This window comes from Henckelia pumila, chromosome 4 (assembly GCF_033568475.1).
Source record: "Henckelia pumila isolate YLH828 chromosome 4, ASM3356847v2, whole genome shotgun sequence".
Lineage (NCBI taxonomy): Eukaryota > Viridiplantae > Streptophyta > Magnoliopsida > Lamiales > Gesneriaceae > Henckelia > Henckelia pumila.
Window position 1 is genome coordinate 15,045,340 of NC_133123.1, and position 20,386 is coordinate 15,065,725.

Below are 20,386 nucleotides of genomic sequence, written 5' to 3' on the forward strand. Positions count from 1 at the left end.
AAAGTTGTGAGTACTCCTTTGGCTAGTCATTTCAAACTAACCAAAGCCCAATCACCATCGACGGAGCAGGAGCATGCTTATATGAATAAGGTTCCTTATGCCTCTTATGTCGGAAGCCTCATGTATGCAATGGTGTGCAGCAGACCAGACATAACACATGCAGTGGGAGTTGTGAGCAGGTTTATGAGCAATCCAGGGAAACAACACTGGGAAGCAGTGAAGTGGATTCTCAGATATTTGAAAGGTACTATCAGTTCATCTATGTGTTTCAGAAAGTCAAATTCAGGCTTACAAGGTTTTGTAGATGCCGACATGGGTGGTGACCTAGACGGCAGAAAGAGTACTACTGGATATGTGTTCACATTGGGTGGTACGGCAGTAAGCTGGGTGTCCAAGTTGCAAATTTTTTTTGCACTTTTGACTACTGAAGAAGAGAATGTTGCAGTCTCAGAAGCTAACAAAGAGATGATTTGGTTGAGATCATTCCTTGAGGAATTGGGTCAAAATCTTGAGGATAGCACATTACACTGTAACAGTCAGAGTGTTATTCATTTGGCAAAGAATCCTGTTTATCATGCTAGGACGAAGAAAATACAAGTTCGGTACCATTTCATTAGATCAGTTTTGGAAGATGGAATCTTGATGCTTGAGAAGATTCTTGGAAGCAAAAATCCGATTGATATGTTCACAAAGGCGGTGACCACTGATAAACTAAAGTTATGTTCGACTTCAGTTGAACTGCAAGTATAAGAGAGGAGGCATGAGCTGTTGCATTGCCTGTGCGAAGCCATGATTGAAATCAAGTCTTCATTTGGGAGATTTGTTAGGTAGGTGGTAGCTATCGGTTGGTAGCTGGGGAATTAAATGAATTCACGCGTAATTCATGCATTTCTTTCTCCTATAAATTGGCTTCCATGCCTTCAGAATAAATTATCCCAAAATCGAGAGCAAATAAGAAAGAGAAATAAAAGGGTTTCTTGGGTTTTCTTCAGTGTTCTCTTGCGTGAGTTAGAGAAGTATTTCTCGATAATACTCGGGGTTTGGGTTTGGTGAGATATAGTGTTTTGTATACACTTGTAATATTTCTTCGGTTATAAATATTTGCAGCAGCTCCGTGGACGTAGCCTATATTGGGTGAACCACGTAAATATTTGGTGTTCTTGTTGATTATTTTATTCCGCAATTATTATCGTCATGTTCGCTTTGGTATAATCCATAACAGATAGTTAGTTCTAAGAATGAATGAAGAGCAATTTGTGTTCCATATGCTTAATTCGGCTAGCGATAGCTCAATTTCAAAATCTATACCGTAAATTTTATGTCATACTTCTTGATCATATTGGTGAAGGGTTACAGGTTCATCTGTTTGAAGCATCAATCCCATGCACAATTTATCTGGAAGTGAAGCAAGAATCAGTTGCAAGATTGATCAGACTTCATCTAAGATGATGGATGAGCCACCGTGAATTTGGCCACTGAAGCGGGGAATATAGTCGGACTATAGAATATAAATTTAACGCTTACTGGGAGGCAACCCAGTGTTCTTTACGTTGATCTTTAGTTTATTTTTGCTTAGTTTATATATTTTTTTATATTTATTTTTTGCTCCATTCCCATTCCAATTTGTCGAGACCGCCCGCCATGCCTAGCCTGTTACTGTCATACATCAAATGATGCCTAGGAATAAGAGGATGCTTAAACCAGGGGAGTGTTGTGTTTATTTTCATGTGTTTATTTGTTTATGCATTCTGTTAATTGTTTCTAAAGCATTGAGGTCAATGCTTTGGAAGACTAGTTTATTTCATTGTTTGTTATGTTTGTGTTTCATTCATAATGTTTTAGTTTGAATGCATATAGTTCGTATCTTGTTTGTTGTGTCTCGTTAGTTTTATTGTTTGTTTGCATGTGTGTTAAGTGAGATGATGAATGGGAGCCGATGATGATATAAAGTTATGATTTTTGTAAAAAAAAAAATTATGTTTTTGCCCTTGATTTGACATGAGAAACCGTAGGTTGAACCGTGGATATTTTTAAGCACTCATGTTAGACCAGTGAAGTATAGCGATACCATCGATGATATTTTTGTTTGTTAGACCATTGCACGACAATATGTGTTTATTGATCTCCATTGTATTCTTTGAGTTTCAATGATTGTTTAGCATTGCACTTATGATCTTGGACGCACCTAATAGGTTGATGCTTCATCCGGGATATAGACGAGGTGATTTAAATTCAAATCATATCCTAGTTATAGCTAAGTTTGCGGGTAATTATTGGGGTTAAAGCAAAATCGGGTGTAAAATACGGAGGTGTGTAATTAATTATCTCAAGGGAGGTGTGTTTTGTTAAGAGATTGTTGGAAGAAATGGACACTTGAGAGTGAAACTTGCACTGATATGTCTTAGGTCTCTAAGCAGTCGTAAAACAAATTCTTTTTAAGTTGCATGTAAGATTCGAGAGCATGTGTGATTGTGTTTGGTGTTTGAACTTCTATATTGTGTTGTTAGTCTTGCTTGAGGGCGAGCAAGATTCAAGTATGGGGAAATTGATAACTGTGTTTTGTGTGCATATTTTTATCTCATTTTATTGTTGTTTTGCATGCATTCATGTGTTGTTATTTATGTTTTTATTAGATTTGTTCATATATCATGCATTGTGTCTACATAACATGTTCCTTGGTTTATGTGTAGGAAACTTGGAATTAAAGATAAAAATAGAACAAAAGTATTCTAACTCGAGCTGCTGAAATTTACCGCTCGAGAGAGAGAGAGAGAGAGAGAGAGAGAGAGAGAAGAAATTTTGGGCAGAAATATTCTCGCTCGAGCGTCAACTTATTACTGCTCGAGCAAGGTGGAAAAATCAAAAGAGGCAGAAAATGGTTCGCTCAAGCGGGAACTTTCTACCGCTCGAGCGAGACGGCGTGCAGAGTAGTTATTTTGGAAAATTCTTGTTTGAGATGGAATCAATATTTTGGAGATTTGAGGCATATAAATAGGTATTTTATCATCTGATTAAGGGTTCCGGACGAATTCTAACATAGGGGATGCGGCTACATCAAGTTTGGAGTGAAGATTTTCTTCATTCTTTTTCTTCTCTTCTTAGTTTTGATTTTTGATTCATGTTTTGGATTGAAAAACATGATTTTTTTTATTATGTTTACTTTAAAGTAGTAGTTTTATTTCGATCAAGGCCGCGTGATTGGGCCGAACAAGTTTATGTTAAATAATTGAATGCTTGTTTGAGATTTTTCAGATTTTATTTTAATATTATTGATTGTTGAATTTAAATTTGTCTTGTGAATGATCTGGCCAATTATTTGCTTGCATGTTAATTGATTCCAAGTCGAAAGGTTAGGAATTGATTTTGATCACTCTAATAATCAACACAAGGTTAAATCGACTAAAAATAGTATTCGATTTCATTGTGCGGCTTTGGGTAAAAAACTGAATTTTGATAATTCCTTAAAGCATTTGAATTTGATTAGAATTAATTATAAATAATTAATCCGTCAATATTTGAATAAGTTTAACTGTTCTAAAAATAGACTGTTAAATAAATTAGAAGAATTCGCTTAAGTTAAGACTTAATCTGGATCCTGAATTTTACTATTTGTTGCATGAATTGTTCGATACCTACGTGTGTCCTTGACCGAATTTTCTCATCCTTGAATCAAACATTAAAATTTATTGTTGCGTTTTTATTTTAATTTATTTCATTGATAATTTAATTGTTAGTTAATTTCAAAAATCACTTTTATTGCTTAGTCTAGATTAAGTTGAGATAATTATATTTTGGTAATTACAAAATATCAGTCTCTGGGAGTTTGACACTTGGACTCAAATTCCATTTACTATTACTTGGCCTAGTATACTTGCTAATAGACACCAAATTAAGCGATCAATAACAATAAACTTTGTCTATTTATTAAAAAGACACTCATAGACAACAATTTATAAAAATCGTTGTCCATGAGAAAATAAACACAAATCGACAACGGTTTGTAAATAATCGATGTCATTGACCCAAAAAAAAATGATTTTTACTAAACTGTTGTCTTAAATTTAAAAACAAAACGCCCATTAACAACGGTTTCTGTAAAAACCATTGTTAAAGGCCAAAAGACAACGGTTTTAATAGAAAATTGTTGTCTTTTGAGTGTTATATATTACCAATTTGGGTAATTGCATACATTATCCCTGTGAAATACCGAGATTGCTAAAACCCCATATGAAAAAATAATGATCTACTAGCTCCACGTATTTTTTTATTCATGAGCATATACTTCTCCGTGTTTTCAAAATTTGAGCACATAACCCCATGTCCTTACGTATTTTCAGGGGTATTTGTTCACAAAATTTGAAAACACAATGGGTTTATAGTCATAGGGGATTTTTAGCAATCTCATGATTTCACAGGAGTAATATATACAATTATCCCTTACCAATTTTGTTGTAATGTTCACTTGCATGTATTAGACTTTTTGTTAAGTTGTAGCAGTTATCACCATTTTATCTTGGGAAAAAATCATCTGTATTAATGAATTTTGAAGATCCTAAGAGCAGACGAATATGTTTTAAGGAACCGTATGTAACATATTTACATACCTTGGTTTGTGTTTTCATTTTTTTTTTAAAGTTTAGCATTGTAAAATCAAGTGTACATCAGTTATAACGTATCTTATGTAGTTTAATTTACTATTGTATTAACTGTGCTATAATTTACAATTATAATACCAATTTTTCCACATTAAAGAGGCTAAAAATAGAAAAAAAAACATGCAAGTTACAAGACTAAACATTTATATTAATTGTTAACAACATTGATACCCCATGAGAGGACCCATTACATGCAATTAGGCCCAATTTGAGTTCATAGCCAAGAACCAAGGCTTGAGTCCAGCTTTAGGGGCTAATTAAGGTCGGTCCATGAGAGTAAATGATGGAGGCAAGACATATGGAGTTGAATTTGCACCAATAATAGCCAAGGGAGGTGATGACAAGGGTGAAGATGAGTTAAGAGGTATACTAAAGAGATATAGATGAGCTAAGAGGTTTACTAAGGACCTAGAGATGCACTTGGGAATTGGGAAGCCAAGGATGTGCTAAAGAGTTAAGGATGTGCTTAGGAGTTAATTGGGAGCAAAGGATTTGGGAAGGTGGGGAGGTGCTAAATTGGTGGGGATGAGCCAGGGAGTTGAGGATAACAATGACGGAAGAGAGTAGCTAGAGTAGAGCCTACTTGAGATGGATGAGCCCTTAGCCTAAGCTTCGTCTAAAGGGCGAGGCCCCACTTAGTTTCAACCTCGTGTCAAGGGTGAGGTCATGTTTTGGGTTGCTTTAGGAGGGTGAACCTCAGATGAAGAAGCGCGTGAGCTACATGCACGTGGTTCCTTACGGAAAAGACATGGTCTCCTACATCATTTTTTCCTATAAATATCGCGTTTAACTGATCATTTCATTGGCAACTCAATACTTTAATTTTTTAGGGGCTCCCAATTTCCTCTCTCCACTTATTTATTTTTCGACTCTGACTTGAGCGTCAGAAGGCTATGCCGGGATACCCTCCTAGACTCTTCTAACATTCTTTGCTTGGTTTCAGGTTCACTCCGAACTTGAAACTTTGGGCTTAAGTTGGATTCGACAATCAAATTTTAGTGAATATCAAACATAAAAAATGAAAAAAAAAAATATAAATTACATTATTAAAAATACTATTCGCGGTTAATGAAACCAATTCTACTAGTTAATGGATTAAAAATGCTAATTCACATTTAACAAAACCAAAAATAGAAAAAAGGTACAAACTGGAGGACTAAAAATGTACTTTATAAGAAGTACCGATCGAAGTAACAAATATGTCATTTTTAAATATTATTTTTTTACCCTTATCATTATAAATAAATTTAAATATTATATTACTAATTAAATTTTCATTAATTTTAAATTCAAACCACAAAAAAATTAAAAATATTAATAAAATAATAAATAATAAATTTAATAATAATATAAATATGCATTTATTTTGATAACTAAAATATTAATAAATAATTTTATATTAATTTTAATGTTAAATTTAACTAGTACAATAACAATATTACTGTTAAATAAATAATATATTAATATTAAAATATGGTGAATAATAATTAAATTAATTAGTTATATTATAAATTTTATAATATGTTAATAATTATTTAATGATAATATAAATATGCATTTATTGGAAAATATTAATAATAATTTGAATATTAAATTTAAAATTAAATAAAGGTTGATAACAATATTAATATTATTGTTAAATAAATAGTATATTAATAATTATTAAAATATGATGAATAGTAATTAAATTATTATAAATTATATTTAAATATTATTAAATTAATATTTTGTGTTAATTATTAAAAAGTCACTGATTTTAATTTCCAAATCACAAAAAGTAACTAAAAATATTAATTAAAATATAAAAATAATTAAATTTATTAATATATAAAAATGATTTTATTTATAATTAAAATAGGAATTCTAATTTGAATATTCATTTTTTTAATGTTAAAATTAGCTATGTTATAAATTATATTTAAATAATATTAAATTTCTTAAATTTACAATTAATTAAATTTTAGGGTATTATAGGGAAAAAAATTTTATCAACCTTCATCCCTCCTCCCATAAGGTATTATTAATCCCCCATAAAAATGATAATGCTGCGTTTACTTAGTAGGATATGATTATATATGGATAAATCATACTAGGACTATTAAAATGATTTTAGTGGATATGCAATAATAATGGATAAACAGTAACATGTTTACTTCGAGTTATTAATTTTGAGATTGAATTAATGATTGATGGACAAATTACAGTTTTACCCTTCTCCTATGATAAATAATCTTATGTTTAATTTTATATTCATAAAATTTGGATTGGATTATTTTTGAATGTTTTAAATTATTATTGATTCACATATAAGACATTTTTATTTAGCGAAATTATTGTGTAAAAAAATATGTATATTTCATAATTACATAAAACTGATAAATTGATAAAGAAAAAAAATTTCTTCTCATGAATAAGAACAAGTAAGATGATATAATATACATCAACGAGGGATTCAAATTTGGGTCTAAAATTGCCTTCTATTAGCACAAAACAAATGACATATAGATAGTTCCATTTTCCAACTTCTCTACAATAAAATGTTTGTCAATGTCGATGTGTGCATCATATTATAATAAACTATGCTATTGAAAAAACAAAACAAAATTTCTAGCCATAAATACTATAATATGTATTTAATTTTGAAACTTAAATTTGCATAAAGAACATTTTATTTAACGATTAAATACTTCCACAAGCATGAATATCCTCTATATAAAAATAAACATGATATGTTATTGATATCCATAAACAAAAATCCAAACCTAGAGTTATAAAGAAATATGAAAATAACAAATCCAAAATAAGTAGCATGCAAAATAACCGATCCAAAATATTAAATATCCATTGTTTAACCATTCTTTTAAGGCAACATCATTTTAATAAAAATGGTCTTTGCATCATCAGAAAGTTTGAAGAAGAGTTTCAACTCTTGTGGATTATTCACCAGTTGTTTTGCCGCAAAAACCTTGCCCTCCATGGTCAACCATTCAAAACAATCTAATACCTGGAAGACATCATTAGTAACTTCGGTATTGTCAAATGCATTCATCAAGCATTTAGTAATTTCCCCAAGTCTTGCGTCAGTCTTTTCAGAAAATTGTCCCATTACTTCATTTAGATTGTCACTATCATCCGCGATTTTCCTTTTTTTTTGATGTTTTTTTGTTAGAGGACTCGCCGGTAAGCTTTCTTGTTGATCTTGGATTCATATCATCTTCAATTTCTGAACATGGTATATCATTGAGCCCTATGTCAATATCATTCTCATTGCTTGTTTGAGTTTGATTCAAAACATCTTGTACTGCATCAACAAATCCTTCAGTATTATGACCAGTGGCACGATCTTTTCCAAATATCTCACATCAATCATCATAAAATGACCATGACTTATATCTCATAGTCCTTGCATTTGGATCACTCTGCATAACATCACACATTAGAAAATGACATAATATAAGCATAACTTACTTCATTTACGTTTGTATAATTGTAACTTGTTGCATTTCAGAGTTCTGAGGCCAATGTTTAAGACCCAACGTCAAAAATAACATATGATGTTTCTTTCTTTGCTACAAACTCGTGAAAAAAGGTAAGCTTGATTTTTACATTTTGTTTCTTTGTAGAGACAAGAATTTATCACCATTAATTCTAATTCACGATATGACTTAATGTACTAAAACAAAAAATAATATGAATTCAAATTCGACTCGAAATATGGTGCGCAATCAGCATCAAATAGATCATACCTTCACAAGTGCTGTCCAATCGTCATCTGGCGCATCTATCATCTTATCAGTGTCGTTCCAGCCTATTCCACTAATTGAAAGTATACTGAACAAAGAACCATAATTTTTTTTCCAAACATGAATTTTGGAGTTTATATGCGGCGTACCGCGTATATCAGTACCTGAAAAAGTATTTTTCATTTAATCCTCAAGCACAATCAAATAACCATTACGAAATCCATTTTCACTCTTCCATCCTTTATTCACAAGATCTTTCAACGCTAAAATAAGTGTCTCCTCTTCTTTTGTACTCCACATTCTCCCCCTCTTCTCATTTTTCTTACCTTTTATTCCTCCACAAGCAATCCGAGAATCTTCCATACCTATTACAGTTCCACATAAAAATAAATGTCGCATTGGTCAAAGAGTAATATAGGTTAGTAGTTCATTTGTGACATAATACATTGTAATAAATAACACGGCAAAATAGGAAAAATGAATGTCATTCAAAGTTTTAAAAGGACACAAAAAACAAATTCCATGCAAAAAAATAAGTCAATGAACACCCCTCCACTCATGATACATTGTTGTGGCCATATTATCTCTCCAAGTTTGCCATTGTGATGAGGACTCTACATGATCTATAATCTATATAACCATCTTGTTCAACTTCCTCACTATTTATTACCTCTTCATCAGTCAAATCCTCAAGGGGATCCACCGTCATTTCAGATCGTATGAAGTTATGTAGCAAGGCACATGCCAAAATCATTCGGTTTTGAAACTTTACACTATAAAAGAAGGACTTCTTAGTACAGCCCATCGCTTCTTTAGTAAACCAAATGTTCTTTCTATCACGTTACGCACTGAGGCATGTTTCATGTTGTAATACTCTCTGTAGTTCTGTGGTGATGATGCTCCATGTCCCCAAGATTTCAAATGATAACGAACTTTCTTATATGGCGTCAAAAAACCTTCTGCATTAGCATACCCATTGTCGCAAAGATAGTAACAACCTATTAAAATGTGTAAACATAAGTCAATAAATTGGAACAAGAGAAAATTAAAAATCAAATAATAATGAGTAGTTTGTATTTGTTAAATTAAATACCTTTAGGAACCTTTAACCCGTTTGGCCGACAAAGTGCATCACGTAACACCCTAGAATCAGCGGCTGAACCTTCCCATCTCGGCAGAACATACACAAATTTCATATCGCAATCACAAATACCCAACACATTAACAGACGTAATACCTTTCCTTGTTCTATATCTAGCCTTCTCATTTTCACGTACATGAACACTGATGTGTGTTCCATCTAAAGCACCAAGACAACCCTAATAGAATTTATAATTTGGTTAATATAAACTATTGTGCTTTTATATATATATAATGTGTTTAAGAAACTTAAAAAAATGTGTTTCAACATTTTAATAATTGAATTGTACCTTAAAGAGCTTTCACCTCTCATTTGTACTATCATCTGGTACATGACTTGGCTCGACAAGAAGGATATGATGCAATTTAAGTATAGATGATAATACGTCGTGAAAGTTTTTGCTAATAGTTCTACCACTATGCAGGTAGTCATGTCCAATAATACGATTTTTCTTATGATGACCCAAAATGGATAGAAATATAGCTACTTTTTCTTGGACACTTACATATCTACAATCAGTCAGACCTCCTACATGTTCTGTCAAATAACAAAGACGTGCAAATGCATTTCTACTCATCCTCAAATTGTTTACACATTCAATGTCTCCGATATCCACAATCCTTCGAAGATGCGATATCTGTCCTGGTATTTTATCTGTCATGTTATATCTAACAATTCTCGTACGAATCCTAGGATTACGTGGTTGCTTACGCCTTTTATGAGCAACTACCACCACATTTAAAAATATGACACAATCAGTAATAATTTCTTGTAGTGTCATGAAAATCAAACATAATAACTCTTTATCATCCATCTCTGAAAAAAAATTCATCATGGAATATATAGTTAGTTTAAAATGTTGAATATGTGTACTAAAGTATTCACACTCCAAAAAAAAAATGACATGCAAAATAAATGATATTATGCCACAAAAAGATCAATTCACATTAAAAATTTCTAAAACACCAGAAAAGGCAAATCAAATCATAATCATAAGCAGAAACTGGAAACACTCATGTCTTTTTAAAATTAATGTGTAGTCTTGAGAAACTTAGACCTTTAAAATTTACTAAATAATGCATTTTGATAATAGCAATTTAATTGAAAACCATGCGTATATATCTATTCCAGTAAAAGGGACAAATGAAGACAATCCCACAAAAGCATTAATTAGGCTAGAAAATGTATCTTGATTGGGGAAACATAGTGTCCCAAAATGAGTCACAACACAGCTACCAACTACATCCTTATCATCTACGTTTAATTTCATATACGCACAACTATTTATTTAAAAAACTGTACTCTATTTTTTATTAAAAAAACCACAGAAGTATTAGAAAATGAATTGTATCGTCTTTCTGTTAGATCTTGCAAAATCAAAATCCCACCTATTCTAAAATACACTGTGATCTCCTCTCACTTTGGTCGGTCATGAAGTATGGACATTAATTTCTAAAACACCAGAAAGAAAAATAAAATCAAAAGAGAGCACAGTAAGAACGTCAGAACTCAGAAGGGGAAGGAGTTGCAAACTGAGATGAAGCAGCGACGCTCACTCACTAAATCGCATAATGTTTCTCCAGTGCTCGAAAAAAATCCAATTCGTAATTTGGTAAATCAAACAGATCAAAACTTGAATCACTATCTGATTATGAATACTTTTCAACCCAATACACGACAGACCTCCTTTGATTTTCATGTTTGATTACAAAGAGATGCAAATCTTGCATCAATTCATTGCTCCAAAAAAATAAAACCAGACAAAGAACATGAACTCAAAAAAATACCAAATTCATGTATAATTACCGAAGAGTATGTTAAACAATCTTTAATTCAAAAGCAAAACCAAATAATAGAAAAGGAAATAATAAACAGACCTTTGCTCGCAGAACCAAAACACTGGGAACCGAGCACTTCAATGACGGTAAATAGAGATGGCGCGCCCATAAAATAAGAGAAATTGGGAGGAAAAAGAAGGAATTGGGAGGGAAACGAAAGAGGAGATAAACGAGAAGAATTTACGGGGGAGGGTAGATTAGGTTATTTGTGAAGTTTTTTCCAAAAATAACGATAAAGATGAGTAATACCTAAAAATATAAAGGATGTGCTATCACGTAAAATAAGGATAAATAGAGATGAAATGACGGGCTTTGAAATTTGAGAAGAATTGAATTTTTTGAAGTAAACAAAGGATAATATTGGATTAATAATCTAATCCTACATTTATCAAAACAAGTAAACGCAGCCTAATAATATCTATAATGCGGGCCGGATACGGGCTGGGCGGGCCTATCATAATATTTATCAAGCATACCAAACGCATGATAAGAGAAGGATTAGGTAAGCAATCCTCCCTTATCATGCATACCAAACAGTGACTTAATTATCCATGTTATGAATCTTTAGAAACCACAATCTTATTAAGCAAATTTATTATTCATTTTTTAACTTGAATTGTTCATATAATATTACAGAAAACAAAATAATTAATGAATAATACAACACCCCAACATACAAAGTTTACTCAATAAGTTACAAATGATGCTTATAACATGAACAAACTTTTCCCAAGACAAAAACATTGTGTATGTTTTACAATAATTAACCAGTGAAATAAGATTATGACAATGATCAAGCACTGCCACTCCTACTTGCGAAGGAGAACATCGTCGCCCATTCACAAAGCCATGGTTAATCTGGGCATCATTTGTGTCAATGCAATGGAAATTACTACAAGAAATAATGTAAGGATGCCGCCAGGAGCAATGTTTATCATGCAATTCTGATATGTGAGTGCCATTATGAAAAGTGAGACTCTAATTAGAAACTGCATGGGAATTCCAGAGGTCAAACCGTAGATGATTTCCATCGACATGAAGAATCCTATCGAATTGAAAAGCATAAATATCGCAAACATCCCGGGATTATTTGTCCCCATCACCGCCTTTCCGGCCGAATGATCATGTGGTAAATGTGTGTGTATGAGATCAGCGAGCTGAGGCCAAGAGTCGTCCTGCCAAACACCACCCGGTGGGCTGAGAGCGGCTTGATATGTCGTTGTTGCTATCAACACAGCTAGGAGGAGTAATGTGGCACGAACTTTACTAGGAGATTCGTTGAAATTTTTGAACTTGAAATACTCCAGCAATTTTCCAGAAGTAGATTGGGGACGATCACGACTTATATGTTGTTGTTCCTGTGATGAATTATGAGAAGGAACCGTTGAATTTTGTTGTGATAATGTTGCTTGAATTTCTTTAACTCTTTTGCCACCAGATGCTCTAACCATTTCCTCTAGTTGACGGTCGACACTAGCACCATTTGATAGTAATACATCAAGTGGGGTGAGACCACTTTTGTTCAAGGAATTTATTTCATCTAATATCCCTTTGTAATGAAAATTCTCATCCAGCAGCAAATCAAAAACCTTGTAACAAATTTCAATTCAAGATAAGTAAGTCAAATTATATGACCACCAAAAAAATACTGAAACATATGCTTTCTCGAGTTATCCAAAATTCCAATTTACAACATCTTGAATGACTAAAATATTCATCATTGATATATAAGATGTGCTTTCCCCTTTAGAATATACTTCGTATCCGTCCACACTTTACGAAAATGATTAACGTAAGGGTATGTATATTCTAAATTTGATGCTAATTAATTCATGAACTCACCTCATATTGCTTCCCATAGGCTGCAAAGTGGAAAAGGTTGTTTCCTCGCCTATCTTTCTTCTTGAGAATTTCTCCTTTCTCATGTCTCACCACAAAGCCGAGCAATTCCTTAAAAGCCTCGAATTGGTTGTTTGTAATGGCAAGATGAAAACAATTTTCTCCTCGAGCAGTCGTTTCTTCAATAGACTCCAAACTATAAGAAATCAACTCTCTGATAACTTGTTTTCTTCCCTTACAAACCGCATGGTGAAGCGGAATTCTCCCATCTTTTCCTTTTACAAAACAAAGATGACACCCAACTTTTAGCAGCTCTTTCACAATATCTAAATTCCCATCAGCTGATGCAATATGTAAAGGACTATCTCCGTCGAATAAAATCGTGGCCGGCCTCGATGCCAAAGGATCATCGTTGATCAAGTTGTGTAGTGTATGAACATCGCCTTTCTTGGCTGACTCCATTAGCTTACTCTGCATATTTTTTTCTTTTATTGGATAAATCGAACTTAGTTTGATTGAAATAATAGTGAAGATATAATTGGGCAACTTAATGAGGAAGCAAATTTAAACTTGTAAATGAAAAATATCTATGTTTTCTTGACCAAGTTATTTGTGGAGACTGGACAGGTCAAATTTAAAGACGATGCAACCATGCAAGCTAAGGACTTGTAGTTTTTTTATACTTTTTTTTTTTTTTATAAAAGTATAGAATGGGGACGTGGAATTGGGCCGGAGGGTGCTTTTGGAATTGTCGGTGTTTTACGATGATTATGTTACATTTACAATAAGTTACATACAACTGTACAAGGATATACAAAAATTACAAAACTGTCTTACAATGCATTAATGGAAATATCTTTTTATTGGATAATTTTAAACGCAACCGTGCGTATGACTGTATAACTTTCATTCTATGTGTGATATTTTTCTTTTATCATCCGTACGGTGGTTTTTCGGTATACCTTACTACAAATATTGATATAAAAAAGATTCATACCGATACCGATAGTAAAATTCCAAAATTTTGGTACGAAAAAATCTATATTGATACCGTATAGATATCGAAAAAAAATTCGGTATACCGAAAAAATGCCTGTACATATCGAAAAAATTTCGGTACGACATGCCAAAATTCCGGTATTTCGGTACGGTATGTCAGCCCTAACCATCCGTCATGCCATAGTATGTAATATATATCTTATACCTATATATAAAATGAATTAAGTAGAATTTTGTCATGGAAACTATTTTAACAAATCAATTTTGTAATGTGAAGAAGAGTAACCATAATTAATTAATGAAAATCAGGCTAAGATTTGATTTTCTCAATCGATTTTCTTTTCAGCATTTATTTTTCATGATTTTAATTGCTCGCTCAATCTGCAAAAAACATTTTCGTTTCTTTTATATTATTCATTTGCCAAAGCATCGAAGCACAAGCAGAACTAAACATACGGTTCAGGAAATATTACAATTTTAATTTTGGTAATTTATATAATCTGATTTTAGTTCTAGTTCCGTATCTTCAATTTTTGTCAGTTTAATATGCTTGTAACATTATATGGCAGCGATTCAGATGCACCACATGAACATCACTCTAGAAAAATGATTAAAATTGTAAAAATAAAATAGCAAAAACAAGAATAAAGATAACGACTAAAATCGAAATTTGATGAATTATATGAACAAAAGTCGCAACGACAAATATACAATATCAAAATTATAATTTCCATTAAAATTATAATCGTTGATGTTGAAACCCTAGTTTCTACTCTCAACTGAATGCTATTACTGAAGTACCTCACCTATATCGTCAGGCTCTCAATTATAAGACTGAATCAATAAAGGAAACTCTGAATTTGTGACTCAAAACTGAAGCCTCAGACTCCTATTTATGCATGCACGACACGTTTCTGATCGCCAGAGTTCGGACGTTTCGATTGGGACATGGGTGGTTCCGATCTCCGCATGCATTCACACCCATCAGTTCATTGCTTAGTCATCGTGACACATCATCGGAAGCTCCGATCTGGCACTTCGGATAGTTCGAACTGTGCCACATGTCAGTTCACCTCATGACTATTCATAAACAACTTGGCTGACTAGGTTCGGAGGTTCTGATCATGAGTTCGGATCTTCCGAACAGCACCTTTGCTTCCGAAGTTGACCTTGTTGACGTCTTTGCTTCCGAACTGTATATAGTTCGGATCTATTTAACTTGGTCCGGATCTTCCGAACTGCCGAAGTAATATTTTATAGCTTTTATTCGGATTATTCTTGTTAATCCCTGATTTCTTGAGTTAGTAACACTTAATCATGTTAATCATTTAATTATCTTGAAACATGGTACGTGTTACTACAGGAAGACCCACACAAAAATTATTTTCCTCGGGGACTTCAAAACCCAAAGATTCCCCGAAAAAAATAAAATGACCCAACCACCAATAGAGGGGATGGACCACTCAGGACCACCGGACAAAAAAAAAGTTCCAACAATAAGTCACGAGAACAGCTGACCAACAATAATATAAAAAAGTGAGCAAGCTTGAAGTTTGGATTTCAAATCCATGAATGACCTCTATAAATATCAAGCAAAATGAAAATGAAAGCATCGACCATTCTCTTCATTTTTCTTCAAAATGAAATTGTAATATTTTCTTTTTCTAATTTATGTGTTTTGTAATTTCCGCTACTATAAGTAGCTAAACAAGTAATCTCTCCTCCTCTATAGGAGTTTACTAATGTAATAATATATAGTATATCTTAATAAAATTCCAGGTTCTTCTCATTCACAAATTAAGTCTATTCCTATACGTCTTGAGGTATGAAACGAAGCAGGGTTGTGCTGAGTGTTGCTGAAGGAATCTACAAGAGGAACTATCAGTTGTGATCGTATGGTTAGGCTCTGAGGAAAAATCTGCTACCGACTGTTTAATTTTCGTAACTCATGTTCAGTTGATCTTATCAATCAAGCTTATATATTTCTTAAAAAAAATTTCAGCCAGTTCTGAATACGTAGTGTATTTAATTTTGACGAGTCAAGCAGATGAGCAATGGTCGGATTGGAGAAGTCGAATGAGGACCACAAGTCTAAGTACGCGTTTTGGGACATGCAATGTTTTGACCAAGACATTTGTTGACAGGAAATATGTTCACATTTTGTCCTTGTATAATTTAATGATGATCAATTGAGCAAACAGGAGGGGTGTAAAAAAAGTAGGGGTGAGAAAAAACATGAAATTTTTATATGTGGAGGTTTTTATACGGAAAAATATAGAATTTACACGGTCATTAAGGTAAATGAAGATTTTGGCACGGTAAAGTAACAGTATCGAAATTTTCGGTACAACAATGACATAAAATTTTGAAAATTTTGGTATATATCGAAACAATATATATAAATTAAAAGTATAATATTTTTAAATAATAAATTTATAAATTAAATATATAAAAGGTTTTTCCAATATATGTGAAACGATATATAAAATGATACAATATCATAATCTTGGTATAACACAAAATTATAGTATAATCGATATGGTAATTATATATATTGAAAATCTCGGTATACCAAAACTCAGTATACCAAAATTTTTAGTACGATATCACATATATCTTTTTATACCGTAATTTTCAATGCGATATACAATTTTGGATCTATGATATGAGATTTATTGTTTTATAATTGTGTGATTGTTACATAACAGGGTTGGACAATTAATCAATGGGAGTCTGGGACCCATCAGTAAAATGTATAACGGGGTTGGACAATTAATCAATGGGATAAAATTAGTTTATTGGCCAAATACTATGCAATAAATGGATATATTTGTGATAATTAACTTCTGCAGATTCTTGTATAATTATCGAATCGAAGAACTCTATCGGTGTCATGCATAAACTTATAAATGAAGAAAAGCCAAAAGGAAATATTTTATTGGTCAAAACACATAATCATTGTATTTTGTATTGGTACAATGAATTTTTTTTTTAAATGAATTTTTGGTATGATAATAATTATTGTACAAATATCGTTGTACATGTAATATGATTATGTTATATCTAATTAATTATTTTTAAGACACAATAATTTTTTTGACTAAAAGAAGATACAATAAATTTTTAAATAAATATTGAAGTTGTTTGCGTACAAAGCTTATATACATCTATTAGTAATTAATGCAACTATGGCAAACCTTTTCCAGATCAAAAACACGGTACATCTTCCTCAAGATACTTTAAGTTTGTGGAGAGGTCAGAAATTCGACTCTCTTACTAACCTTGTTTTGGATAAATATATCGCACGGACGAGTCGATGCTACCCTTCGGGTAGCTATCCATCACGTGAGCACAGCCCACATGATAGTATCGATTTTTCACTATCGCATATGGTTTGTCTAGTGCGGTTTACCTAACTAACGTGTTTTGCAGATTATTAAGATAGTAAGTCCGAAGGTTTACACCGTACGCCAAAAAAATAACGTCACATTAACATGATATTGATCAAGCACTACCCCTGGTACTTGGGAATGAACATCGTCGCCCCATCCGATAATCCCTCGCCGCCACCAATGATAGGGGCATGATTAGTGGCAATACAATGGAAATTACAACAAAAAATAATGAAACAGTGCCGGGAGGAGCAAGTGTTGTCATGCAGGTGTCATATGTGAATGTCAACGCGAAAAGTGATACTCTAATTTCAAGCCCCATGGGAATTCCAGAGGTCAATGCGTATATGATTTGCAGTGACATAAAGAATCCCATCGAATTGAAGAACAGAAATAGCCCATATGCCACCGGATTATTCGTCCCCATCACCGCCTTCCCGGCGGTGTGTGGTGGTGGTTGTTTGATTGTTGAATTAGCATCAGGCCAGAAGTCGTCCTGCCAGACGCCACCCGGAGGGCTGAGCACGGCTTGATATGTCGCGGTTCCTATCAACACCGCCAGGACGAGTAGTGTGGCACGGACTTTACTAGGTGATTCGTCAGACTTGTTGAACTTGAGATACTCGGCCAATCTGCCGGAGGCAGATTGGGACCGACGCCGACTTTGTTGTTGTTGTTGTTGGTGGTGGTGCGATGAATTGTGAGAAGCAACCATTGAATTTTGTTGCGATAATGTTGCTTGCATTTCATCGAATCTTTTGCCACCGGATGCCCGGACCATTTCCTCTAGTTCACGGTCAGCAACACCATTTGATAGCAATACATCGAGTGGGGTGAGACCACTTTCGTTCAAGGAATTTATGTGATCCACTATCTCCTTGTAGTGAAAATTTTCATCCAGTAGTAAATCAAAAACCTTGTAACAAATTCAGGGATTAATATTTTTTTTAAAAAAAAATATTTCCACAATTTCCACATTTAAAAAAAAATAATAATAAAGTTCACTCACCTCATATTGCTTCCCATAGGCTGCAAGGTGGAAAATGTTGTTTTCTTGTCTGGCTTTCTTCTTGAGAATTTCCCCTTTCTCATGTCTCACCACAAAGTCAACCAATTCCTTAAAAGACACAAACTGGTTGTTTGTAATGGCAAGATGAAAACAATTTTCTCCTCGAGCAGTCGTTTCCTCTATACACTCCAAATTACAAGAAAGCAACTCCCTCACAACTTGTTTTCTTCCCTTACAAACCGCATAGTGAAGTGGAATTCTCCCATATTTTCCTTTGACAAAACAAAGTTGACTCCCAACTTTTAATAGCTCTTTCACAATCTCTAAATTCCCATTAGCTGATGCAATGTGCAAAGGGCTTAAACCATCTTGGTTCAATTCTGCTGCTAATTCGGGGCCCGAACTCAACACCACCTTTACGAAATCCAGGTATCCACCGATGCAAGCGATGTGTAAAGGACTATCTCCTTCGAATAAAATCGTGGCCTTCAATGCCAAAGGATCGCCTTCGATCAAATTGTGTAGTGTAAGAACATCTCCTTTCTTGGCTGCCTCTATCAGCTTCCTCTCCATAAAATTTTCTTCTTTTTTCTGGGAATGATTATAATGATTTGGAGTGAGTTTGATCGAGGCAATTAATGAACTACATATTCTTACAACGGACAAAGTCAAGCGTTGAGACTAAATACGTGTTATTATCTGAAAAAGTCAATAGCTTCAGATTAAATTGAACGTATTTGATTCACATTGTGAAGTTAGGTGGACATAAAAACAACTACTATACATCTTGATCATAACATCGGTTGGGAGGTGAGAGTTCAACGATATCTTTTTATATATATAATAACAAGGATTTTTTTAGACCACTGACTTATCTCATTTTATGTTTAATTTGGTGACATGACATGAAAAAATAACCTTGCATGTGTTATCAAAAAGTGATTGTATGACACCCAAAATAGTTGATGTTGTATCGAAAGTTACTAATTTGTTTTGCACCACATCAACGATTTATCATAAATAACCAAAATTAAAACTTAGTGCACAAAATCAAACTTTCGATTAGGATACTTGGTATAGTGATGCGTGTTATGTATTTTAAAATTTTGATATTTATACTATTAATAAAGATAAAGAGGATTTCATTTAAAAACTGATTTTGATTAAATTTTTTTAAATTGACTTAATTTCTCTCACATGAATTTATCAATATCATATTCTACTTTCATGTTTGTTTTTGTTTCAATTGAAATTTTATTATATTTTAAATCTATAATATATATATATATATATATATATATATATATATAATGACTTTTAAAACAATCTTATTTGTGTTTCCAGATAATTAATAAAAAAAAAAAAACTCACTTATCTCTTATACCCAGTGTCCTAAAAGGCGACTTCTAAGTGCTAGGCAGTTGCTCAATGCCCCGAGATTTTTAGACAGTTGAAGTTTTTAAGAGTTATTACATTAATTGGCCATCTAGACCGTCTAATCGCCGCCTAAATGCATCAAAATCTACATAGACGTTCGTCTATATTAACATATAATATTTTTTTATTTTAATTTTTAAAAAAATTATTTTACATATTTGACCATCAATTTTTATCGGATGAAGACGAGAAATATGTCATCTATTTTGAGTTTGAATTCGATAAAAAAAATTTATTGGAGAAATATTGAGATGAACAAGAATAATTAGATATTTAGACTAAAAAAATCACTAATTAGGCAGGTGAATTTGATAAATATAAATTATTAGAGAA

The 20,386-nt window shown here is 32.9% G+C and overlaps 2 protein-coding genes across 2 annotated transcripts; both read right to left on the reverse strand.

The window, feature by feature from the left end:
* Nucleotides 1-12,216: 12,216 nt before the first annotated feature.
* LOC140860535 (uncharacterized) lies at nt 12,217-13,693 on the reverse strand. The gene is made up of 2 exons (XM_073263540.1): nt 13,220-13,693; nt 12,217-12,966 (listed from the first exon to the last, which is right to left on the reverse strand). The coding sequence occupies exons 1-2, from the start codon at nt 13,691-13,693 to the stop codon at nt 12,217-12,219; spliced, it is 1,224 nt and encodes a 407-aa protein (XP_073119641.1).
* A 3,999-nt stretch (nt 13,694-17,692) lies between these two features.
* Nucleotides 17,693-19,237, reverse strand: LOC140867208 (uncharacterized). The gene is made up of 2 exons (XM_073272283.1): nt 18,617-19,237; nt 17,693-18,523 (listed from the first exon to the last, which is right to left on the reverse strand). Exons 1-2 carry the CDS (start codon nt 19,187-19,189, stop codon nt 17,720-17,722), a joined length of 1,377 nt encoding a protein of 458 aa, XP_073128384.1. The 5' UTR covers nt 19,190-19,237; the 3' UTR covers nt 17,693-17,719.
* Between the last annotated feature and the right edge of the window lie 1,149 nt (nt 19,238-20,386).

Bases quoted from the DNA above. Each gene is read 5' to 3' on its own strand.
- LOC140860535 (XM_073263540.1), bottom strand. From the start codon at position 13,693: ATGCAGAGTAAGCTAATGGAGTCAGCCAAGAAAGGCGATGTTCATACA. The intron at 12,967-13,219 runs GTGAGTTCATGA...ATTTGTTACAAG, and splicing joins CCTATGGGAAGCAATATGAG to GTTTTTGATTTGCTGCTGGA.
- LOC140867208 (XM_073272283.1), bottom strand. From the start codon at position 19,189: ATGGAGAGGAAGCTGATAGAGGCAGCCAAGAAAGGAGATGTTCTTACA. The intron at 18,524-18,616 runs GTGAGTGAACTT...ATTTGTTACAAG, and splicing joins CCTATGGGAAGCAATATGAG to GTTTTTGATTTACTACTGGA.